Source organism: Protopterus annectens, chromosome 17.part0 (genome assembly GCF_019279795.1).
Source record: "Protopterus annectens isolate FY-2018-M chromosome 17.part0, PAN1.0, whole genome shotgun sequence".
NCBI lineage: Eukaryota > Metazoa > Chordata > Ceratodontiformes > Protopteridae > Protopterus > Protopterus annectens.
Genome location: NC_056751.1, coordinates 18799581 through 18826524, shown reverse-complemented (window position 1 = coordinate 18826524; position 26944 = coordinate 18799581). Strand labels below are relative to the sequence as shown.

The window sequence follows — 26944 nt, the reverse complement described above, 5'->3', positions numbered from 1 at the left end:
GTTCTTAGCTTCTCGGAGCGGGGACCTCTGGCTCTGCCTGACAGGGGTGCATTCGAGGTCATGCGGAGTGTGTTAGAGCCTGGCTCTACTCCACAGTCGGCTCCATCCGCCCCTCCCTCTACAGTGCCTCAGGTTAAGTCGACTCACTCCCTCATCCCGGACCGCAGAGAGCCAGCTCCTCAGGAACCCCCTGTGGGGATTTCATCCTCTTCCGAGGCCTCTCCTGATTTGGCAGAAGAGCCTCCTCGGAAGAGGAAGTGTAAGAGGAAACACATTGACTCACCTGAGTCCATCACGTCAGACACAGATTTGGATGATTCTGAGGGTTCCCCCCGTTCCCCTTCTGAAGATTTGCAGACATTCTGGAGATCCTGAAACAGAGGGGAAATTGGCCAGCCCTCAACCCTTCGGAGGACGAATCTGTGTATCTTGAGGCGTTTGGCTCTCGTCCTTCCACCTCCTGGGTGTACCCCTTTGACCCCTCATGCAGGTGGTTGCTAAGAAGGCATGGACGGCTCCTGATTCAGTGGACCCCACTCCCAGGAGACCCTCCAAGTTCATAACGGCACCAGCAGACAAACAGTTCTTAACAAAAGGAGTTTCTGTGGATGCTATGGTGGTAGCTGCTGCCACTAAGAAGGAGCTAGCTGATCCTTCAGTACCTGTCCATCCACCTAACAAGGAATCTAGGTCCATGGACAGGTACGGGAAGCGGATGTTCTCGTCAGCGACATTTACCATGCGTTCGCTGAACTACCTGTGCCATTTTACTCGTCTTCAAAGGGACTTGATCAAGGAAGCGAGTGAAATGTTAAAGGACCCTACAGCTGCGGGTTTCCAAGATAAGATGAACATGCAGCTGGCTACCCTTAACTCCATAACCAACTCCTCCATGCGCCTTCTTTCTTACGCGGCTGATGGAGTGAGCAGAGCCGCAGGGACAGGTGTGGCCTTACGTAGGCATGCCTGGATGCGGCTATGCAATTTTGCGGACCCCTTCAAGACGTCTTTCACTAACTCCCCGTTTGATGGATCATCCCTCTTTGGTCCTCAAGTGAAAGAAACCTTGACTAGGTGCGAAACTGATGGCAAGACCCTTTCTGCCGCCGGAGTCCGTTTTTCTACTCCTTCTAGGCCTTACCCCAAAGGCCAGAAAGGTGGAAAGATGTGGTTCCGTAAACAATCTCAAGGGACTTCGCCTGACGTACAGAGTCATTTCCCTGCCAGAGGCAGAGGCGGAATAACAATGGTAGACGCCGCCCTAGGGGCAGGGGGTCCGCAGAACCAGGGCAATCGGGAAGCCTTCCTGACAAGCCCTTTCAGCATCCCTGAGGTGTTGCCCGACTGCCCATCTTCGGAGGCAGTCGGGGGAAGATTGTCACTGTACCCAGAAGCCTGGCTATCCCTGACTCAAGACAAATGGGTACAGTCCATCATTTCCGAAGGCTATTCTATCCCCTTTCTTCACATTCCAAATCAGTCAAAAAAATCCCTTCCAGATGTTCCACCCGCTCAAAGGGATCTAGCGGTTTTGGAGATTTCAAAACTGCTTGCAAAAAGAGCAATTCAGCCAGTTCCAGCAGACCAGCAAGGATCCGGAATCTACTCAAGGTTCTTTTTAGTTCCAAAGAAAACAGGGGACTGGAGACCAATTTTGGATCTCAGTGTCTTGAACAGATCAGTCAAGAAAACAAGATTTCGGATGGTCACGCTGCAATCCATCCTTCCCTTTTGGGCAAAGGAAACTGGATGTGCTCTATAGACCTTCAGGATGCGTACTATCACATAAAAATGAACAGACGCTCCAGAAGATTCCTCCGCTTCAGGCTGGGAACCAGTCATTTTCAGTTCAGGGCCCTGCCCTTTGGTCTCACCACTGCCCCCGGGTGTTTACCAAATGCATGGCAGTGGTAGCTTCTCACCTGAGACGACAAGGATTCCAGGTGTTTCCATATTTGGACGACTGGCTCCTCACAGCTCCCACCAAGCATCTCCTTCTGATGGCCAGGGATTACACTTTTCGCGTTTGTCAAAAGCTGGGTATTTCAATAAATTGCGAAAAGTCTGTTTTGTCGCCTTGTCGTACTATTACCTACATAGGCGCAAATCTAGATACAGTAAACATGTCTGCGAGACTAACACATCAGAGAATAACAGACATTCACAAACTGGTATCACTCCTTTTCAACAACAACAGAATCAAAGCCAGGTTAGTTCTGAAAGTGTTGGGAATTATGGCAGCGCCATACCTCTGCTTCCATTAGCCAGATTCCACATGCGGATCCTTCAATGGATGCTCTTTACTCAATGGTCATACCAGCAACTTCCAATGTCTCACACCATTATGATCATAGCGTGCAAAAATCATATCATGTGGTGGATGTCTTCCCCTCAGCTCTTGTTGGGAAGACCCTTTGTTCCACCTCCTCCGGTTGCTACTCTGACAACGGATGCCTCCCTGATCGGGTGGGGGGGGCATTATCAGGGCAGGACGGTCCAGGGCACATGGCAACCAAACGAATGCCACTTGCACATAAATGTTCTGGAGATGAGAGCAGTGCTTTTAGCGTTGCAAGCCCTTCAAGACTCTCTTCCCTTGGGAACGATTGCAATCCAAACAGACAATATGTCTGTAGTGTGGTACATCAACAAACAAGGCGGAACCAGGTCATACCCCCTGTGTCGAGAAGTCGAGAAGCACTCAGACTGTGGCAATGGGCGATTTCTTCTCAGCGGTTTCTGATAGCAACGCACATCCCCGGAAAGTCCAATCAAATTGCGGACAAGTTGAGCAGAGCTATACTCATGCCTCACGAGTGGTCTCTGAAAGACTCTGTAGTGAGAGAAATTTTTCTCAAGTGGGGTCAGCCTTGCTGCGATCTTTTTGCTACTCCCCAAAACAGCAAGTGCAGAGAATATTTCACTCTATTCCCTTTACCAGGCCAACCCAGCAGAGACGCTCTAGTCCAAGTTTGGCCCCGGGGCTTCTGTATGCATTTCCTCCTTCCCACTAATCTCTCAAGTGATACAGAAAGCTATCGCTCAGAAGGCCTCATTGATCCTCATTGCTCCTTACTGGCCTCGACAAGTGTGGTTCCCCTTTCTACATCGTTTTCTTTTGGAGCGACCGTGGAATCTGGACCTAGTTCCAGATCTTTTGATCCATCAGTCGGGTCAGTTTCATCGCTCCCTCCCTCTCTGAACCTCACTGCTTGGTTCCTCCAGTTCCAACCTTAGCCAGGCTTCCTCAATTATCTCACTCTGTTAGAGATATTTTGATAGCTTCCCATAAATCTTCCACTCGGAAGATTTATTTGAGTAAGTGGAAACGCTTCACATATTGGGCTCAAGGAAAGGACATAGATCCTTTCACTGCTTCCATCCAATTAGTCCTTGATTTTCTAGCTGAACTCTTCCATGCAGGTTCATCTGCCTCTACACTTAAAGTTCAATTGGCAGCTATTTCTAACTTTCATGTGGGTATTTCTGAATCTGCCTTAATGTCCCACAAGCTTTGCAAAGCCTTTTTGAAAGGAGTTTTTCTTCTCAGACCTCCTATAAGAAATCCTCCTTCTCCTTGGGACCTAAATTTAGTTCTTGCTTCTTTGATTCTCCCCTTTCGAACCTGCAGTCTCCTGTTCTTTAAAATTATTATCATGGAAGACTATTTTTCTGGTAGCTATTACATCAGCTAGAAGAGTTTCAGAGCTTCAAGCACTCAGCTGTCTTCCTCCTTATCTTTTGTTTCATAAGGACAGAGTATCTTTACGAACTAACCCGTCCTTTTTGCCTAAGGTGGTCTCGACGTCAAATCTAAATCAAAGCATTGATCTACCTGTCTTTTTTCCAGAAGTAGTCTGTCATTCGACACCCATGTAGCTAAAGTAGTTAGGAAGACCTTCTACATTGCCCACCTTATCATGAAGGGATTCTCATCTAGATCAAGGGAGGTCATAGTCTCCCTTTACTCATCACTCATCAGACCAATGATTGAGTACAATGCCCCATTCGGAATGTATCTGACCCGACACTTGCAGCAGCTGGAGAGGCCACAAAAGTTCCTCACCAAAAGGATAAAGGGTCTCAAAAATCTGTCCTATGCTGCCCGACTGAAAGAACTCCAGCTCTATTCAGTCGCTAACAGCTTGCTCAGAGGTGACCTTTGCCTAACATACAAGGCCATGTCAAACCCAGATTTGATGAATATGCTTCACCTCAAAATCTAGATCCATCAGAGCCACAAGGGAGACTTAAACCTTGACACGGCTAATAATAGGACCTGGTGCGGGGATAGATTCATCACCCAAAGACTCCCTATGCTGTGGAACAAAATCCCGGTACATGTGAGGCAGAGCACCTCGCTGGCCTTGTTCAAGAGAAATCTTGACCAATGGATGGGAGATCGCAGATATACCCCAGGGATTACCTCAGTGTCACTGCTCGACAGAGGCACAGAAAAATAATGGGTATAGTTCCCCATACTAAAGGGGTGGCCTAAGCCACAAAACGATGGGCTAGGCTTGTAAATGCCCTCGGGCAGATAGCCTAGTATGAACCTATGAACCTATGAACCTATGAATACTCCAATAGGTCTGAACAAAAATTACACTGCCTGGATGTTCACCGTCAATTGAGGTACTACTTGGATAGAACAAAACAGTTCAGAAAATCTGATCAGCTGTTTGTCTCCTATGCGGAAAGCAGAAAGGGACTTTCAGTTTCAAAGGTATCATTATCCAGATGGCTAACATCTTTGATTTCCCTTGTATATGAAATTAGACATCAAAAGCTGCCTGATAAACCTAAGGCCCATTCCACCAGAGCTTTGGCTACTTCTTTAGCCTTCCAAGACAGACTGCCTATTGACACCATTTGTGCAGCGGCTACTTGGGCTACTCCTCACACTTTCATTTCTCATTATAAGTTGGATTTAGCTTCTAGGCATAGAGCTAACTTTGGTTCCACTGTTCTCAGGAGTCTGTTCCGTTAGGCCACCGGGACAAGGTGCTAGGACGCGGTCCCATCCAGCAAGAATGAAGGCGAGATAGACAACTTAACATATAGAAGTTATGTTCTTACCATAACGTTCCATGTTAGTTGTCTTCTTCGCCTTCTTCTTAAGGCCCCACCCTCCTTCCCCTGGCCTGGACAGACCTAGAGGAGTTGTGATTGTGATCTCTTTCTACCACCTCTTTCTTAGACATATGCTATTATGCATATTTCCTGGTTCAGGATGTAGGTCACCCTTCTTTCTTCCTGTTGTTAGAGGTGGACTCTGTTTACAGTTATACTGTTACTATTATAAGCTGGGGTTAGCTTACAAACGAGATCTGAGGTAACTCTCGCCTAGCATTGTGGGATATAAGGGGAGCCTCGAGCCGGTGGAACCAACTCTCGAGCTTTAGAGTGGCCGGTGGCCGAGGTCGGCTCCGAACCCATCCAGCAAGAAGAAGGCGAGAAGAAGACAACTAACATGGAACGTTATGGTAAGAACATAACTTCTATTTTATCGCACTGCTTTCCAGAATGTGTATTACCACCTGTAGATTTGATCCTTGTCCAGCCAAGCTTCTGACAGCCTTCTTAAATATCTTGGGGTCCAGTCTTTATCACATTTCCAAACTGTCTCTTATGAATTAAAAGTTTCCATCACCGGGGGTCTAGGTTAGTCTTTTTACTTAAGAAGGTAAGTTTGGATGCTGGTAATTTGTATAATTACAGACCTGTCTTCAACCTCTTTTTTTGTTAGTAAGCTTACTGAGAAGGACGTCTATGTGCATCTGGATTCCAGTCTAAGAATTAATCAGATTTATGACCCATTTTAGTCTGATTTTCAGTTAAAGCATAGCATTGAAACAGTCCTAGTTAAGGTATTTAATGATCTGCTAACAAACAGCAAATAATGTTGTTTATACATTGTGGTCCTTTTAGATTTCTGCTTAGCATAAGACATGGTCGAACATAATATCTTACTTGACCATTTGCCCTACTATTGTGATATCTTGAGTGTTGTATAACAGTGCTTTGACTCCTGCATTTCTGGTGTACTAAGTGGATTTTGTCTGGAGTTAATACCTTGCCATCCTTCCATTGACATTTGGGGTGAGTGCCACATGTTCATTTCTAGGTCCGCTGTTGTTTGCATTGCTGCTATTAGGGGACTTTATTTGTAAGAGATGTTTAATCTGTCATTGTTATGCTGAATACACACAGCTTTATCTTTCTTTTTTTACAAGATTATATGTCGACCATAAACAAACTTGATTTGTAATTTGAATGGATCCATAATTTAATGACCAACAGTAAACTGAAACTCAACATCAGCAAGATTGTTGCCGTGACCATTCATATTACCATTTATAATTCTGCTGTTCTACTTTTGCCTATATATCATCTTTAATGGTAACCAATTGAATTTGTGTTGAAAGTGAGTAATCTAGGTGTGATAGTTCATTAAATTATCATCCTTGTGGACCAGGAGTCTGCCATCATCAAGTCTTCTTGTTTTCATCTGAGGAATTCCTCCTTAATTAAGCACCACATTCCATCAGCCAATTTACTTCTAGTTGTGCTTACACTGGTCGGCTGTAATGATTACCTGTGGCTTCCAAATGTTGAACTTGGATGGTTGCAATTGGTGCAGCTTTCTGTAGCCTATCTGTTTAGTGGGGTATTCAGATGACCACAATGTTATGCTTGTGTACATAGTCTTTCTTAGTTGCCTGTTTCAACTCTTGTCACTTGCAAGGTTCTCATCCTGGTATATCTTGTGCTTCACAGCTTGGGTCCCCTGTATCTTAAGGAACTTTTCTTTTGGTATCAGCCTACTCACAATCTGTGTGGTTCCACCATTGGGTGCTGGAGTTTCTGAGGGTTTGGCTTGATACTTCAGGTGCGGATTCTTTTGCATATGAAGGGCTATGTCTTTGAAAGTTCCTGGCAGGGTAGTTGAGATTGACCCTGACACTTGATGGTTTTAAATACTCTCTTAAAACCTTCCTACCCTTTTGACCTGTTCTTAGGGGGCTGGTTGCCTCTGTAGTGTTTGCTTATATTTGTTACCTCTTTGTGAATATGTGTTTGTTTTATACTTTGCCATATTGCTTTGCTTGTAGACACTTAAATAAATTTGATTGTAAAGTTATAGGTGATACTGTCCCTTGCAGATTTGAGAACATAATTTCTCATTGGTCTCATTTGAAGGTGGCTCGACAAGCTTGGACTGTCTGCAAGACTGGGCATTGATGTTGTTGTCAGACAAGTGATATTTGGTGCAGGAACCTACCATCTTGTGGACTCAAAGTTCAGACCCTTACCTGTAAGTATATATACATCTGTTTTCACTTTGTACAACCTTAAGTTCTACCCTGTTCCATTGGAATGTGTATAGCAAGATGTATTGACTAAGTCAAAAGACTTACTTATAAAACTCATGTAGTTATTATGAAATATATATATAAGTAGAGAGTTGATTATCTGAACGTTGGTTATCTGAAATGTCAGTTATCCGAACCCAGCCTTCCAAAGTTTTCATGTAGAACAAATCATGAAGTCTGAATATGTAAACGTTATACATATTTGCTTGTGAGTGTTTTTTGAGCTTGTACTACAATAATATACTATACTGTTTTGTACTTACAGGGTATTTGTTTTATTTTTCTTGCTTATTGTTAATCAAAAACATTTTTAGAATTTTTTTATCCAGTTCAATTATGTTTGACCATCCAAATAGTTTGATTATCAGAAATACCTTAGGTCCCAATTAGTTCAGATAATCATCTCTTTACTGTATTCATGACTAAAACATATTCAGATTTATTAAATAAACTTTGCCTTTGCCAAAGATGAAGCATAGGTTCGTAAGTAGCCACTAGCCATGCAGTCCAAGTAACCATTAAGGAGCAAAGCTGAGCTTCCTCAGAGCACTGTCTGGTTAAATGATTTGTTCACATTGTCACAGAGTAGGCAAATGAAGGCTGAGAGGAACCAGGCCCTGGATGATGAGAAGCAGCTCATTAACAGCTCATAGCCTTAATCCTCTGTGCTAACTTACAGAGACTGATGGCACCAGTATAATGTTACAGTACTTTGCATGGGTCATGCCACGCATTCATGTATAAATGGACAAAGAAGAATGTAGTTAATTTGTCAAAAAAATCAGTCCCGTTAAACTGTCAAAAGAACATTGGTAAAGACTTCAAAGCTTTTGTGGTTTGTCATAACTGCTTAGAAATTTAAATGTACTTCAAAGCCCTTGTGGTTTGTCATAACTGCTTAGAAATTTAAATGTGATGCGGAGTTAAACAACCTTATCCTGCTATAAAAATGTTTATCTGTTTAGAGAGTATCTGTGCACATTTTGATTCATGATAACTCATCTCGATTTATGATAACTTACCTCAAGCTCAGCCTGTCAAAACAGCATTTGTTGAGCTTCAGCTTGCAAAAAAGTGCGGAGCTGTACCCCCTTACCACCTCAGTGTGGGGGCTGTGACTGTACTCCTCCTTATTTATGTAAACTACCTCAGAGATAACATTTCTTTTGTGGAAATGGGCTCAGTCTCTTTGTAACAAGGTAAAAGGTTCCTAGTAGGGAACATGCCAACTAGATTAGAGCTCACCGACTCAAAGACCAGAAAAATGATAGAATGAAAATGCAAAGCATGTAATATAAGGAGGTGAAAATTCTGCTTATTGAAATGTCACTTGCCAATACAGCACTTAAGTAATGCATGCATCTACTGGACACTTTTCATTCCTTACACATAAAAACAAAGAGTGAATCATTATTATCATCATTATTATTATTTATTTATTTATTTATTTATTGTTTTCAGGAGAAAGCTGTATTGCAATCCCCTAAACATTCTTACTCTTAGGTCACTTAAGCATGGAATATAGTGTCATACTTAATTTCTTTGATGGAGGCTTCTCATCTCCAAGGTAGTGTGGCCTTAGAGTGGGTCCAGAGGGTAATGGGATTGCAAGGGGACTCACCCTACTGCAAAAGTGAATGGTATAAAAGTTCATGTTTCTTCAGTGGACTGTAGGGTCCTGGTCAACTTTATATCTTGTCAGTGTACTGAAATCCATCCTTGATAACTCACAGATTTACTCTTCAACTGGGTAGTTTCTGATCTGTAAGGCTGCATGCTCATGTATATAAATGGATAAAGAACTGCAGGTTAGAATTCTAACTCCTAGAATCACAGAAGACTAAAACTGAAAGCAGATATATATTGTAAAAGCCAGACATAGAAGACTGAAAGTTAAAAGATACACACTATAAATGCCATGCAGACTTACTTTGTCAGGTTAACCTGGCATTAGTAAATTGTTGGGTTTATGATGGTAGTTGAAGCTGTTATTAAAGAACAATTTGATTTTTATATGAACTTTATGAGGAAGACAATGTAATGTTAGATATATACATATTTCATTTCATGAAGCAAGCCCCCCCAAGATACACAGTACCCCAACTATGTAAATATTCCTACTCATAAACTGCACAGCCTTAGAGTTGGGGAAGGAATTACTTATTTTACTGCTAAAACCAAATGATCTCAGAGTCAGGGTATTTTAGTAATGGGGTGTGGGGATGCAACCCTCCAAAAGACTGAAAGTCAAAACTAAACTACCTTTTTTGTTGTTACATTACAGTTCCCATACTGTAACATTTCATGCCTATTTCTGAAAAGTAAGTGGTGCTGTTGTTCGCTACATGAGGTCGAAAATGTTAGTGGGGGGTGTGATGTTACGAGGTATTGCCATCTGTATCAGGGAAAGTAGTGCAGTGCATGTGTACATATGCCAGGATACCTAGCAGGAATTTTGTAAAGCATTTTCTGTTATTTGACTATCACACTGATTTGTACAGATGTTTGAGTTAAAAATGTATTTCTAAAGTTACTTGTGTTAAAAATGCATCAACAGTAGGTCCTGCTGGACAGAAAGAATGTATGCATATATATTATATGTTCATAGGTTGGTACTAGATTATCGGCCAATACAAGCCTAGCCATAACAATTCCCTGGATATTTCTTTCCGGAATATTTACTTCCCTGGACCCCTGTCTAGCAGGGCGACTGACATGATCCCCGGAGTGAATTTCCTATCTCCCGTCCAATCATAAAGTTTCCTTTTGAAGAAGGCCAAGGAGGTGCTCTGCTTGACATGTATGGGCAGTCTATTCCAGAGTATGGGGAGTCTCTGGGTCAGGAACCTATCCCTCCAGCATGTTTTGTTCATTGTGATGACAAGGTTTAGATCCCTGGAGCATGTAGCTGTGAGGGATTGGGATTTCTTCAAGTGGAGCATGTCCAACAGCTCAGGGTTTGACATGGCCTTGTATGTTAAGCAGAGACCGCCTCTGAGTAGACGATATGCCACAGAGTATAGGTGGAGTTTTTTAGACAGTCAGCATATGGCATCTGCTTTAGGCCTATAATTCTTTTAGTGAGGTATTTCTGCGGCCTTTCCAGCTGTTGCAGATGTCTTGTGAGGTACATACCAAACAGGGCATTATACTCTATAATGGGTCTAATGAGGGATGAGTACAGTGGGACAATGACCTCCTTTTTTCTGGATGAAAAGCCCTTAGTGATGAGGTGTGCCACATAGAAGGATTTCCTGACTGTTGTGACAATGTGGTTATCGAAGGTGAGACCACTGTCCATCTGTGTCCCTAAGTCTCTCATCACACTTTTGATGTTTAGTGTACTGCCACCTATGTGGTAATTCATGGGTATATGTTTTTTTCCAAAGGGGATAACTATACGTTTCTTGGCATTAAGCTTGAGCCCATGGCTCTGGTACCAGGCATATTAGGTAGTATTGTTGTAACTGATCAAATGTGTATGTTTATCAGAGAACCCTGGAAGGGTGGAAAGTTTGAAATTGTGTTATAGCTTTCAGATGCTACCACGGATCTTAGTAAAGCTCTCTGTGTGTATTGTACCAGAGTTAGGTGACCAGAGGTGATGTCATCCTCTAACCAGCATCTGTTTTCTTTGGAACTCTCAAAGCAGCACTTTGGAACCTGACAGGAAAGATTTCTTACAGGATAAATATCTTGCATATCCACACAGACAAAGACATCTCTGGCTTTTGCTGTGGTAAGACACTCAGCACATATCAGCTTGACTTGCTTTTGTAAGTAGTTGGGGAACAGTGATTCTTTAGTTAGTCAGGGACACTTAGTGAGACTAGTTTAGTGTTATTTTCTGCATCTGTGAGAAACTGTCCAACTATATTATTTTTATATCTCTGTGGTTCAAACTCTGTTGTTTATTGTATTAAGTATTCTCCTGTTTTCTGTTTTGTTATTTATCATTAAATATTTTAATACCTTCATTGTGGCTAGTCCTTTAGCGAATACTTTTAACATCTTGAGAGTACTTATGCTTGTTTTAGTGACACTGTGGCCACTCCTGAAAGCCTTGCTGCTTTGGTCACACCCTACCATTTGTATTAGTATTAATTTTAAACAGGATAATTGGGTACTCTTTGTAAGAGCCTTAGGGTAGCTGACTTGTGGCAGCGTGATTACTTCAGAGTCTGGGCTGAAAGGGGCACAGCTAGTAAATCTGTGCCAGCTTTTCCCAGGTGTGTATGTATGTGTGAAACTCAAATATCTAAATGTGTGTGTCAGCTACTGGGAACAGGGACACAGAGCTCCAACGTGGTCAGTGTAGAGTTTTGTGTGAGTCTGGAGCATGCTCCCTGTATACTCTTAAGGGAAATTGTGCTTGGTACAGGGAGCTGCATCTGAAAATACTGTGTGACTCCATCTTTGCTGTTAGTGGCCTTCCCTCAGCGTAGTCAGTGGTGCGGATTTAGTCTCCTTGATGGCCCAGAGTACGAACCTGTCATGGGGGTGGGGTGGGGGTTGATGTATTTTGCATTTTGGGCTTATTTTGGCATCTGTAGCGTGCTTTCAGCACTGATATTCTATCACGGACCAATCCTTACAGCCCAGGTCATAGCTGAAAATGGACTTCAGTAGACCAGTTCACTAACACAATTAATAGCATTAGTTTTAAAAAATGCATTCTGTAAAGTATAATGATAATGTTTGTTCTGCTTGTAAGACACATTGTTGTGTAATTATTTCTTACTATATCCTGCATTGTATTGGCATCAACACTTAATAAATAATAAAAATTGATCTGTGCATGCTTTAATGTACATTAACTGGATTTATGAACTTCAGCTCTAATCAGCCTCTCATGGACTGCTGTGTTTTTTACATGTTTATTAGAACACATCAAAAACCAAGCATCCATGAAGCTAACTCCTTCCTGTGTATTTCTGTTGTGTAGTCTTGTATTACCGCAATGTTCTGTATTGTAAAGTAGTATGGTTAAATATGTTTAGGACCCCTTGTGACATGCAAGACTTTAACTATTATATGTCATGGCTTTAATCATGGGTACAAAAAACAAGACATTTCCCTTCTTATTTCCATTGCTCCAGAGATGAAACTTGGGAGGTTTTTAATTGACTGCAAGTTATTGTACAAGTAAATAAGACACAGAAGACACAGTCTATATTTACAACCTCAGTGTGGTGTGGCATATCAGTCATTTAAATTTAAAATGCCCACAAGCTGTATCAACCAATACCGTTTTATTTATTCTTTATATCACTGTCCTATTCAGCTCCCATGTTATTCAGCATGATATCTTCACTGGTATTTTACTTTAAACAAAACTGTCTTCTACACTGGAAGATTTAAGGCACATTTTCTGATATTTACATGACAAGTTATCTTTTGTTTTCTAACATACTAGCACCAGGTATGTCTTGTAACAGTAATTAATATAATCTATAAATCCTTTTTGTTGTTTATGTATTCTTAGTAATACCATCAAACTGGCGTGTGCGGTGTACTTTAATAACTTGCTTAATAGTGAAACAACTTTACCAGTTAATCTGTCATGCTGTAAAAGCATAATGGACAAAACATCCTTATATACTAGCAGCAATATTTTATATTAAGTAAATAATTCCTATACCATTTGTAGCTTTTCATGATTTTATCTAGGGGCAGTCTGCAGTGTGTTTTACATTTAGATACTCTTTCCACATGCCCCCTTAATGACTAGTTCTTTTCTTGAACTTGACCATTTCCACTTAGTGGAATGTCTGGAGGATTTGTTTCCTCAAGACAATGCAGGAGCTGGAAGGGAATAAGGTAAGTCCATGTGAAGCTAGGCCATAACCATAGCCTGAATCTTCTCTGAAGCCTAACATTATGGTTGTAGTGGCCTCTGAAACCTAGCATGTTGTGCTTCCTCTCTGTCAGGAGTCAACATCCTACTTATTGTCAGCATTGAGAGTGCTTGAAAAAAATGCTCCCCCCCCGTTATTTGCTTTTGAGATCAAGATCCGGAATGCATGCACCACAGGACTTTCAACTCTGAAGCACATGGCTTCCTGACTACTTCGCATGGAATGGGCTGCTGAATGCTTGTGTAAGTTCTTTAAAGATGAACTCAGGTCTGGAGGGTTCATTTCAGTCACCTTTTCTGAACTGATATATGAAGTTTGAACAGGCTCCCAAGGCTCTCTTGGGTATCCACTGTGCCTGTGGCTGTGTTGTACCTTCATGGTCATTTTAGTGCTTGATGAAATATGACCAAATAGCTATTGATGCTTCTTTCTCATTCCCCATCTCCTCCTACATCACTGGCTTCCCTTCATGTTAGGGTCAAGTCATTCACCCCAGAGTGTGCAATCAGTACTTTGCCATAGAAGTGTACTGGTCCATTTCCCTGTGTGCTAGATAGCAGTGACCTTGTCTGCCCTCTTCTTCCTAGACTGAGATCTCTGTTCCTGGAACTGACAGGGATTTTGTGGGGGCAGCTCCTCTTCTGACCACTATGCCTGTCTTCTAGCTTGCTTAACTGGCACATGCATTCTTCCACTTCAAGAGTGCTGGCTTAGTTTTTTTTTTTTTTTTTTTTTTTTTTTTTTTGCTTGTGTCTGGAAGGGAAGGCCAAGCTGCATGGAGTACTGCTGTTGTCTTGAAGGGTCCTGGCTTATTTTCTAGTATCAACATTCCTCCCACACATGCTGCCATCATCACATGAAGTGGAGCCAGCAAGGAGTAGTAGCCTAGATTGCATGCCCCACCTAGCGCCTGTAGGACAGTTGCACCATCTCTGTCCTCCATTCCTCTTTGGCCTGATATCTTTTCTCTGAACTTTGGCTTTCTCTAGAGCTTCATTACACTGGTTGGCAGATCGATCCCTCTTAGTTCAGGTATGCACATCTTTCCACCCTATCTGCACTATCAAATGCGTGCTAATCAGCCTTGGGACACATGGGTCATAGGGCTTTATCCCACTATGCTCTGCTAGCTGTTCCTCATGTACCCCCCCCCCACCCCCACCCATGGGAAAACCTTGTGACTTGTATGGTTCTTCATGGACTGGCCTTCTCCTCCCTATCACTTTTCCCAGAAAAGACTTACTCTCAGGAGAAGTTTGATGAGCTATGAATGATTTCTTCTGGTCTCAGGTGTATTATACTTTTAACCTGGAAGCACCCAGTTTCTCAGCTTTCTAGAAGAAGGTGGACAGCTTTAGTTAACCCAAGAGTAATTATGTGCCATTAATTCTAATTTTATGTTCATAACACAGCATAGAGTCCAGCAGATGTGGCTTTTGGACACCCTTTGCTGGACTGCCATTCCATATTCCTGAATAGTTTTAGCAAAAGGGTGTTTCTTTCTTCCACTTTATTTTTTTTCCATTTGCAGACTGTCCCATTTGGAGTCCTCTTTAGTTGATCAGACATTGTCCAAGTGCTATGCACCTTAATTCTGACTAAAAGAGTCTGTAGAGAACAGTCTTGGAGAGTGTTCCATATTGCCTATTGCACCTTTTATTTCAGTGATACTGTGACAAGGACTGCAGTTGTGTGCACTTAACCTGCATAGAATGGCTTAGTTATTCCCTTCTCCTTTCATGCTGTGCTATGACATGCCTTTTTGGATGCATTCTTTCATGGAACGCTACTCCTTAGGTAGTCATATCCAGAAATTACTGAAAATCCAGAGGAGGGACAGACTACAGTCAACAGTTAAGGACATTTCTATAACCCCTGCTTCCTTCAGTAGATTGATGCATGCCTCTAGGAGGAATAGCCTTCAACACATATGGTGACAGCTGTCAAAACACCAGGTAGCATTGCTTCCCTTGTGCTGACCCTTGAAGATTCCCCAGAGGGTATCAGTGTAGAATGGCCCACAGTACATATAACTACTGATTAGGACTTCCTGAGGGAGGCTTTTTCTCTCATTTTACCCCAGATTGGAGAGTCATTGCCATGAAGAGGTGGCTTATGTACATTAAATGTTTGTGTGCTTGACTCTCTGTCTGCCACTCACATTTTTAATTACCTCCTCTGTTTTGCAGGTCTGCCTTGAGGAATTACAGTTAGAACGATGGTCGTTTCTTCCCAGCTGAACTGTTGAGAATGTGCCATAGCAGTGCAACAAAGAAAGATTTTATACCTAGTGCCAAAAAGTAAAGGACGATTCAGTCTTCTTAGAGCCTGTATCCCTTTCTTTCAGCTTTAAGTTGCCATCATGTGTCTGATGAGTCTCTAAAAGCACTACTATCTCTGTCCCATTCTTCATGCGTGCAAACACACTCTCTCTCTTCTTCCCTCATTTAGTAGGATTGTTTAACCCATTAACATTCTGGCTGTATACTATTACCTCCAACATCTGATTCATTTTTTGAATTTTTGTCAGGCTGCATTACCCTCATTATCTCCAGTTACATGACTAGATTGTTAAATAATTCTATTTTTTTTCTTTTTTCACCCCTGCCTTCCCTTGCCCTGGTTTACAATCGTATCTTGTTCTGCTGTTCTCTCAGCTTGATTAAATTTTGTATTCACTTGATTAGTTTTACTAGTAGTTGATGATAATTAACAAGACCTATTAAAAAATTAGGCAACATATATACAGTTTACAACTTGTAGCTTCCAAGGTGTGGGTTTTTAAATCCCAAAGTTATCTCTGTGGGCTCTGTGATACACAATGACCCATAGCATTACCAAGTCCTCTTGCAGTGCAGATCATATCCATAACTCTGAGCCTACTTCAACTTAGATTAATAAGCAATACAGATTGTCCATGTTGGAGCTTTAATTATATTGTCCCATAATCCTTAAAGCCATCTGTTATATGACCATTTAGTTAATGTTGGCTGTACAGTACTTGTGCACACTGTTAGAAGGTCTGCTGCTAAGCATCTGTAGCTGTTGGCCTGTTAGTCCATACTATTGACATCTTGGGATTTCCTCTTCCTCTGTTGCTGTTGTGTGATATCTCCCCTTTCTTTCATGTCTGATATTTCTTAAATAGGGGAAACATCCTTTGGCTTCATCCTGACTGATTGTTCTCCATATTATCCTGGTGTTGTAAATCCTTACTGTCCTTAGTCTCCTCACCACACAGCTCCTATTGACATTGTGGGCAATCATCCAATCTCTTTTTGCAGTTCTCAGGGGTCATCTGTCATTCTCTGTTCCCCACTTAGAAAGACATTATTCACACACTGAGTGGTACTTATTCTACTGGTTTGTATTTTTGTTGAAATGCACAGGATCAGAGATAGGGAGGAAGCTCTCTGCTATGGCACCATACCAAAGTTCTTTGTTAATTGTGATTGTTCATAGATTCATAGATATGTACTAGGCAAATGGCCCTGTAGCCTTTACAAGCTTAGCCCATAGAAGTGCCACTATCAAGTAGAGCCACTGGTGTGATCCCCAGGGTGAACTTTCTATTTCCCATACACTCATCTATATTTCTCATGAAGAAGGCCAGTGAGGTGCTCTGCTTGACATGTATGGGATGTCTATTCCAGAGCATGGGCAGTCTCTGGGTAATGAACCTGTCCCTCCAGCATGTTCTGTTGATTGTGGTAATGAGGGTGAGGTCTGTGGAGTGTGTGGTGTGGAGAAATTGGGATTTCTTTAGATGTAACATTTGTAACTGAGCTGGGTCAGACATGGCTTTGTAAGTCAAGCAGAGATCGCCTCTTAGTAGACGATATGAGACAGAGAATAGCTGGAGTTTTTTGAATCTGTCCATGTAGGACATGTGTTTAAGGCCTAGGATCCTCTTCATGAGGTACTTTTGTGGCCTCTGCAGCTGTTGCAGGTGTGTAGTGAGGTACATGCCAAATGGGACATTATACTCTATGATTGGTCTAATGAGGGAAGAGCAGAGAGAAATTATGACCTCTTTCTTCCTGATTGCAAAACCCTTGTCAATGTGATGTGCCACATAGAAGGACTTTCTGACCACAGTGGCAATGTCGTTGTCGAAGGAGAGGTTGCTGTCAACCTGTGTCCCCAGATTTTTTATAACTCCTTCAGTGTTCAGTGGGCTCCCATTGATGTGGTAATTGGAGGGAACTGAGCTTTTCCCAAAGGGGATGATGATGCATTTTTGGCATTAAGCTTAAGGCCATGGTTTGGACACCAGTCATTGGTCTCAATGAGGCCTTTCAGTAGGATGTCTGCATCACATGGAGAGTTAATAATGGCTCCCAGCTTGCAGTCGTATGCGAACTTGGTCAGCCAGAGTCCCTCCGTGTTGGCCTGGATGTCTGAGAAGTAGATGCCAAACAGGAGAGGACCCAGGACTGATCTCTGTGGGACCCCACTCGTCTGCAGTCTGACTTGGAGTCCGCTACTTTCACACTGTGGGTTCTATCTGTGAGCCAATTTGCAACCCACCTAATGATATAGGGGTTGATGCCTAGTTTGGTGAATTTATCAATAATTCCTTAGTGAGGAATGGTATCAAAGGCCTTGGCCAGATCTAGGTAGGCTGTATGAATTGCCTTTCCTTCATCTACAGCTCTGGTGACTGACTCAAAGAAGCCAACCAGGTTGAGTAGGCATGATCTACCTTTCACAAAACCAAATTGCATGGGATCTAGAGTTTGGAGATTCCCTATATCCTTGTTAATTAGGTCCATGATGATGCACTCCATAGCCTTACATATCAGACTCGTCAGGCTAATGGGACGATAATTTCCAGGTTCTGTAGCCGCTCCTCATTTAAGGAGGGAAATGTAGAAGGGCATTTGTGGTGCTTTGACTTGGACAAATGCCATATTGAGACTGTGAGAGGTGGTTGTTGGCAGTGAGTTGATTAAGGAACTGTGTGTGAATACACTTCTCCAGGATTTTTGATATGGGAGACAGTGTTATGATAGGTCTGTAGTTAGAGAATTCTGTTGAATTTCTACCTTTGTGAAGGGATATGATGCTATATTTTCTCCAGAATATTGGGACACAGATTTCTGTAATGGGGATGGTAAATAAGTACTGAGATTGGGTAGGCCAGTGGATCTGCTGCCATTTTCATACATTCACCTGGAAGATTATCTTCAGCAAGATTTATGGGTTTTAGATTTTGGAGACGTTTTTTGATTGTTGACGTAGAGGCAGGTTTTAAGGAGTAGGATGTTGTGGGATCATTTTTCTGAGTATGTGGTGGGGGTAGTTCATGGTGTTGGTGTAGTTGTTTGACCAGGGAGAAGAGTTTTCCAGTGTTACCCAGAAGAGTTTACTGCCAATCATTAGCGGACCGGAGTTCCGCTGTGGCGACCCCTAACTGGGAAAAGCCGAAAGACATAAACAAACAAACCCAGAAGAGTTTTTGGTTATATTGATGCTTTTCCTGGTGGTTAGTATAGAAGGTGTTTTGTCTTTGTGAGTACAGGATTTGGTATGGTTTCAGAGGTTTTTGCCTATTGCTTTGAGATTTGTTTTGTGACCATTGTTTCCAGGTTTTGTCCCTGATGAGCATAACATGTTTTGTTTCTTCTAAGTAATGTGCCTGGTTAGGTTTTATCTTTTTAGCTGTGACGGAGTCAGTGCATACAGTATGTTTAGAAGCATTTTGTTAAGTTCTGAGACTACTTTTTGTACACGCATTTTATTAAAATTTCTCGGTTACATCACTGAAAGTTGAAAATAAAAGTTTGTATTTAGAATTTGCTGAGTTTGGTTGCCTGCTTATACTGCGGATGCCTGTGGGGAGGTATTGTTTTGCTGCATTCAGAGAAGATGAGCCAAATCTCTTTGTCACATTAACGTGGCCAAAGCGAACCAGATTTCAAATACTTTGACTGCTGGCATCTCCTGGGATGCTCCTAGTCTGAGGAGTGTATCCTCCTGCTATATGGAAAGATGATCAGCTTCAGCTTGGAGCTTGGCTCCTCAACTAGTTTCTTATAATCCCTCTATATCTCCTGCAACAGATTAAGAGGTTCCAGAAGTATCCAGGAAAAAACATCTGTATGTCAACACATATGATGTAGAATGCAAGCACTTCTCTATTTAAGCACAGAGGTATTTGCAGTGTGGAAAAATTTCTCTGTTTGTGTGCGGAAATGTCAGGTGCCCCTTTCCTTCTTGTTTAGGTCTTTATATCTTAACTCAAGCTTCTGCCATTTGTTCATATCATGAATCCAGTGCAAGGTAGGAGTCTGACTCGGCCCAGGCTGATTAGGCTATTCATGAATGTGGTCTGCCATTTCTACATACCTGTAAAGAGCCCTTCCTCTTTGGGACTTAAATTCTAATGTGGCTATAGTCCCGCATTCTTCTTTTTGATTCACCTAACTCAAGAGACAACATCTGGAACTTTAAGACCTTGGCAGCCATTGCATTTTCTTGGGAGGTTTGTGAACCTCAGGCATTAATATGTCAAGAACTCTAAATGTTTTTCCACAAGGACTAGGTAACATTCAGATTTGCATTTTTCATGGAGTAACTTGTAAAATGTGGACCGTTGTTATGTTATTGCAGATGCTCAGCTGTGTAGTTTCAGCAGAAATGTATGCTTACCACACTGTGACAAGTTACATATGCACATTTCCAAACAATACAGACAGCCAAGTGACTATCTTTGCAATCACTGCACGTGCAGAAAAATGCAAAAAAGTTCATGAAAACACCTACCCACCCACCCTTGACCTCTGTTTTAGGAAAAATCGGTACCTCTGAGAAGTTACTCTTGTTTCGTCTCAAAGGCAGTATTTGAGCATTCACTCAGATAGTCTGTCTGTCATGTAGTTTTCCTGTGGTCATAATCAAATCTAAATTAAATAAGTTTTCTACAGCCTGGTGGTTTGGATATCTTTTCTTTTCATAAAGAAATCTGCGTGGTTTCTGAATGCATTCAGACCAAAAAGACTTAAACACCAGTAGCTGTAAAAAGGCCAGTAAAGTGAAATCCCACTAGCTGTAGACATGCCATGTTTCCTTGTAGCCAAAATGCTGGTGTATCCTTAACAGGTCATTTGTATGTAGAAGATGGGCATCCTGTACAGTAGATTTAAAGTCATACCCAACAAAGATTCTAGCTTTGGTGGCTCTTTCTAATAACTTTTATTAAAAGTTTTGTCTGCGTAATCTTTTCATCCTTTGGCGTATATGTTTTTTTGGGATATTTTGCAGTAACCCTAATGTTGTGGACATCAGGCTTGTTTACAAGCTTTTTGTTTCTAAAATGTGGCTAAATACTCTGCCTATGCTATAGTGAGAAGCTCTGAAAAAGGGTGAAACATTGCTTTTTTACAGCTAGTGGAATTTGACTTTGCCCTGAATGCATCACTAAAGCCTTAACATGAAAGTAAAAAGTCACAAGCATTTAGAAACCATGTACCTGAAACACTGGTGTGTCTTTAAGGGGTCATTTGCATTGGTGCCATGGGTCTCCACTACAGGAGGTTTAAGGTATTATGCAGTAAAGAGTCTAGCTTTGCTGGGTCTTTCTTGTAACTTTTACTAAACGGTTTGTCTGTATAACCTTTTTACCCTTTGGCTTAAGAATACAGAAGGTGAGACAGACCGCTTGTTCTGGTACTAAGAATGGTCAAAATCTTGGTCCCGTAGAACTAAAGACTTCTTCTCTCAGGGGATATACACCCAAATCCAGGTCCACTCACAGCTATACTCAAATCTAAACAGATATCAGGTCTACTAATTCTTAATATCAACATAAGGAGTATATCTAACAACATACCTGACCTGCATGCATTCTTAACCCACTACACTCCTGACATACTGACCATAACAGAAACATGGCTAAAACCCACTACCCAAAATGAAGAAATCCTCCCTTCAGATTATAATATCTTAAGGCTGGATAGAGTGGGTAGAAAAGGAGGTGGAGTTGCAATTCTCTTTAAAAACATGCTAACCCTTAAACCTCTTCATACCCCTGTACCTAAATTTAATAATGCTGAAACCCTTGTGTCTGTCATGTATATTAACAAAAAAAAAATGAACATTCTCTGCTGTTACATCCCTCCAGGAAATAACTCTCCTATACTTGAAGAAATCCTACAATGGACTACAGATAATCTCCCGCATGAAACAATCCTACTAGGCGATCTGAATACTGACTGGTTGGCCTGCAGTTCTAATAGCCCCACTAACCACATAAATCTCTATTGGTTCTCTCAGCTTATTCATGAACCCACTAGGGTAGACAAAAAAATCATCCTTGATTGGACACTAGTCAGTAGCCCTCAGCAAAACTACCAGACAGGCTGTCTACTAGATAGTATTAGTGACCACATCCCTACATTCCTGTTATGGAAATGTACAAACATACCTAAGCCCATAACTTATAGAAATCCGTAATGACCATAACCTAACCCCCCCAGGATCTAAACACTATTCTAAAACAATGTAACTAGGGGCCACTACTTTCCCTTGGTTTAGACCAGGCAGTTGACATCTTTAATAGCACCTTCATTGATGTCCTATCAGGCAAATTAGAGTTAAGACTAATTATGCACCATGGCTAAGTAGGGACACAGAAGCCATATTGAAGTCCAGAGATAAGGCCTGCAAAATCTGGAAAAGGGATAATACCACCTAAGCCAAACAACACTACCAACAGCTTAGGAATCATTCCAAAATACAAACTTATCTTGATAAACAGAGCTACTTTCTTACTGTACAAAGAAAACACTCAAAAAAATCCTCACAAGTTTTGGCAAGCTATCAACTCCTTAATTAAACCAGGTAAAACTACTACTCCAGCTCCCAACTCTACCAGTGACAACATGGACATAGCCTCTCAATTTAATCACCACTTTGCAGAATCCATAATGGCACTTTCCAGCCAACTGTCCAAACACAACCCATTATATATCCCAGCCAAGTGTGCAGATAACATTCCCCCCTTACTCTCTCACCTGCTCCCACCTCCAATATTAAAAAACTACTTTTGAAATTAAAACCTGCCACCCGTGCAGCTGATAATCTACCTGCCAACTTCCTAAAACTAGCTGCAGAATCATTATCCTACCCCATTTCTAGCCTCATAAACTGCTCTATAATAGAATCTCACATCCCTCAATTGTGGAAAGTGTCGTACATTATCCCTCTTTATAAAGGTGGTAATTCCTATGATTTCACTAATTACCATCCTATAGCTCTTCTGTCTCCCCTTTCCAAGCTGCTGGAGAAGTGTATTCACTCTCAAGTCATGTATTTCCTGAACACACACAAACTCCTCTCCACCACTCAACACACGTTCCGGCCACACCACATTACAACTACCGCTCTTCTCTCATTTACCAATCTAGTAAACCAAAACAGAAATGACTATAACTATACATCTGCTATATTTGTGGGTCTATTCAAAGCATTTGATATGGTCTCACACTCCCTACTATTAGATTCACTAGCGTCCCTATCCTTTGCCCCTTTTACTATTGCCTGGTTCGGGAACTATCTAGCTGATAGGCAGCAATCTGTCCAATGGCAGGGGGCACTATCTCCTCTACTTTCAACTTTCATAGGTGTACCACAAGGCTCAGTACTGGGCCCACTTCTCTTTTCTATGTACACTAGCAATCTACATACCTCCACCCAGCATGCCACACTCATACATTATGCAGCTGATTCGACTTTAATCTGCTCAGCCCCCTTTCTTTTTATTCTCCAACAACAGACCCAGGAATCCTTTAACTCTGTGGAAAGTTGGATCACAAATATCCAACTCATCCTTAACCCTAATAAAACTAAATTGCTTTTATTTACCCCCAGTAAATCAGTGTGCTCCTCTTTCCTTTTCTGTTACTTCCAAAAACGGTACTATCATTTCTCCTTCTGCCCATACCAAACTCCTCAGTGTTGAGATTAACAAAATCCTTCTCTTTGATGTCCATATCTCTCAAACCATCAAAAAGGTTCACAAAAAATGGGCTCATTATACAGACACAAAAACTTCCTTTTAGATCAAGCATGGATCACCCTAGCCCAAACTCACCTTTTGTCCACACTAATGTATGCAGCACCAATTCTTACCTGTATCAGAAATCTTGACCTTGATAAACTTGAGTCATGCAATAATAATATTGCCAAATTTGCTAACAGTGTCACCTTTAGATCCCATTATTGTCTAGCTGTAAGGGACATAAAATGGTTAGAATTTCCTCAACTACTAAATTACCACCAACTGGTTACTGCCTATAACATTCTGAAGTATCCTGATAAAACCCCATCACTAAGTCAATTACTTACCTACTATGCAACAAATTGCACAATCCGTTCTAGTGACAAATCACTGATAGTTGCCAGGGATGGATGATTTCCCAAAAGATAATGCATTTCTTGGCATTTAGTTTTAGTCCATGGCACTGACACCAATTGTTTGTCTGTGTCAGCCCCTCCTGGAGAACATTTGTGTCAGTGTGCAGTTCAGTGACTGCTCCTAATTTGCAATCATCTGCAAATTTTGTCAGCCAGAGACCACTGACATTGGCCATGACTTCTGAGAAGTAAATGCCAAAAAGGAGCAGTCCAATGACTGACCCTGAGGGACTGCACATGTGACTGGCCTCTTTGTCGAGATGGACTTCCCAATTCTAACTTCCTGATTCCTGTCTGTGAGCCAGTTGGCTATCCATCGGGTGACATACGGGTTCATACCTATTCTCTTGAGTTTATCAAAAATGCACAAGTGGGGTATTGTGTCAAATGCCTTGGCCAGGTCAAGGTTCCACTATTTTCCCTTCTTTCTTAGTTTTCAGCTTCATCCCATGTGCCTTCAGTTTGCATTCCATTGGCCTACCCTTTGCTGAAGTTCTTGATCAGAGTCTGCCTGTATTGCCACATCATCTGCATACAGCAACTTTGTTGATCTGTCCCATCCAACCTATTTGCTAATGAAGTCCATCACCAGTATGAGCAGCACTGGGTTCAGAGCTGAAACCTGATGCACACCCACTCCCACTGGGAACCCCTCCTTAAGATCAAACACTGTATGTATTTGAGTAATTGACTTATACATAGCTTGTACTAGTTCAACCAATGTTTTTTGAACTTTGAACCACCACAGGACTGCCCAAATTAGCTGTCTTAGGGCCTTGTCGTATGTTTTCTCCAAATTTAGGAATCCCCAGTTGTACTGTTTCTTCATTTCAAGCTTCTTGTCAAGTATCTGTCTCATTGCAAACATTGGGTCAGTTGTGCTGCATCCTGATATGAATCTGAACTGCTCATTTCCTATCTTACTTTCTACTACTCTCTATAGTCGTTTATCAGTTACCCTGTCCAGAACTTTCTAGCAGTGTGATCGAAGTTTGATGCCTCTATACTGCCCGCAGTTGTGAATGTCCCCTTTGTTTTTCAACACTGGCAGTAGTATGCTTATTCTTCAGTCATTTGGGATATACCTTCTCTCCATACTGCTATGAGTACCTTCAGGAGCCATTTCTCCCCTGTCTCACACAACATCTTGATCATATCTGCTGTGGCCTCATCTGAGCCTGTTGCTTTCCCCTGACTTCATTTTTCTTAGTGCCCATCTTGTAAGGTGGGCTCCTCCTCTTCTCTCACCGTAGGCTGTGTCTGGGACAGTACAGCTTCTGAGAAGTTTTCTTTATTTAGAAGCTGCTGGCAGTACACCATCCATCTGCCTTTGATGTCCTGTGGACTAGTGAGCAGGTTGCTCCAAGCATCCTTATGAAGGTTGTTTATCTTCTTTATCTTTCTGTCTTGCCTTACAACCTGATATAGTTTCTTTGTGCCATCTACTCACTCACTTTCTGGAGGCTGATATCGTGTTATTTGCTATTGCAACTCCTTTTTTAGCCTTTTTGGTAGGCAACCAGTATTCCTTCCTAGCCTGGTCCGTCTTTTCAATCTTCCACTTTTTCTCTGTGCTCCCTCTTTCTTTTGATGACTTCATGGACTTATGCATTCCACCACCAGCTTTCCTTGTGTACCTTATTTTCAATTCCTTGAAATGTTGTGATTTCTCTCCGGTCAACTTACAGGTCTTCAGTCTGGTCTGTGTTGACCTTAGAGCCTTCTCTGACCACTGCTTGCAGCTGATTGTGACAACCAATGGTTTATGCTGTGGTTAAATCGTTTCACTGGGGATGACTTTGCAATCGCTGATTCTACCCCAATGCCCTTTCCTTACTAGGAAGAAGTCTACTTGAGTTGCATGTTGGCCACTTTTGTATGTGACCTTGTGATTCTCTCTCTTTCTGAATTATGTGTTGGCTACTATCAAGCTATTTGCCAGACAGAAGTCTAGAATGGCCTCTCCTTCTTTATTCCTGTTGCCCCACCTATCTGGACCCAGGCAGTCTTCATATCCTGTTCTGTCTGTCCCGATGTGTGCATTCATGTTATCCTGTTTTATCTAGTAGATCTGCAACTGCTGTTTGAATGCACTCTTTTTTTTGCAGTATCACAACCCTTTTGTGGGACATAAGCTGAGATTCTGAATAGTGCCCTGTCCTTACACTGGAATCTGATCACTATGAGTCTGTCACTAATTCTGATCACATCCCTCACTGTATGATGACATCACTCAACATTTCTAGTTTGTCTTTCTACTGAGTAGCATACTCTGGATAATCAGTCAAGTGACATTGCTGCTCTGCTCTTTCATCTTGCCTTCATAGAATGTCTAGCTTCTTTCTTATTGTCATGTCATCCACTTCCAAGCCTCGTCCTGTCAGTGAATCAACACTGACTGTGAGAATTTTTAGATCATGTTTGTCAGGTTGATTGGTTTTACATCCAGCTTTTATTCAACAGCGCTATCTCAGATAACCCAAGCTTCGCAACTGGACACCAGCTGGCCAGTAGCTTATTGACCCAGGCTACTAGGCTTTATGGGAGACACACAATGGCCAATAGGGGCACATAAACCCCTCCCACCATTGGCATGGGTCCCAGGTGTAGGTCGCATCCTCAACCCACTTATCACTGGCAAATACCCATGCCCATTTTGGTGACATTAGCCAACAATGACTAGATCACTCTGAGCCATATTTTTGCACAGTCGAGCAGCTAGCCCTGCCATGGCATGCAGTCTGTGATCCATGTTGTCCTATCTTGAGAATACTGCGCACCACAGTAGATACCCAAAGTGGTTGGTCTGTACAACTCTTTCCCCTACAGGACACCATCTATAGTCTATGCTGCTGCCTACAGCTGAATTCATAGGTGAGATTGAGATGGAGACACTGCATATTTTCCAGAGGTAGGAGAAATGCCACAGAGACACAGGGAGAATATGCAAACTCCAAACAAGCACAACTACCTTCCTTGCTGTGGCCTCAAACTCCTGAGCCACCCGTTGAACTCGGGTCCCCTGCGTTTTAGTCTGGGCTTTATTGCTATTAAACACCAGTGCAGGCTGTGGCTAATGGGTAGGCCATCTGTTTCTACTGGGGCATCTGTTGGGACTTTATCTAAGAGAATTGCAGTGTCTTTAGTTTTTGCTTTTAAAGTAGAAGGAAGTTCTAATGGGGGTTCTGAGATGTAGATGCTAGCCTTCTGAGCTGTTAAGAACGTAGGTGGAAGATGTTGGAAAATGAGGAGGAGTTAGGAATTCTGAAGGTGTAGAAATGTAATCTTCCT

General features: G+C 42.0%; 1 protein-coding gene across 1 annotated transcript in view; it reads left to right on the top strand.

Moving 5' to 3' along the window:
• Window positions 1-26944, top strand: part of HPSE (heparanase) — a 729461-nt gene that overhangs the window by 530369 nt on the left and 172148 nt on the right. Inside the window, exon 9 of the mRNA XM_044059588.1 lies at window positions 7204-7318. Coding sequence (XP_043915523.1) covers window positions 7204-7318 — 115 coding nt within the window. The remainder of the gene's footprint in view (window positions 1-7203; window positions 7319-26944) is intronic.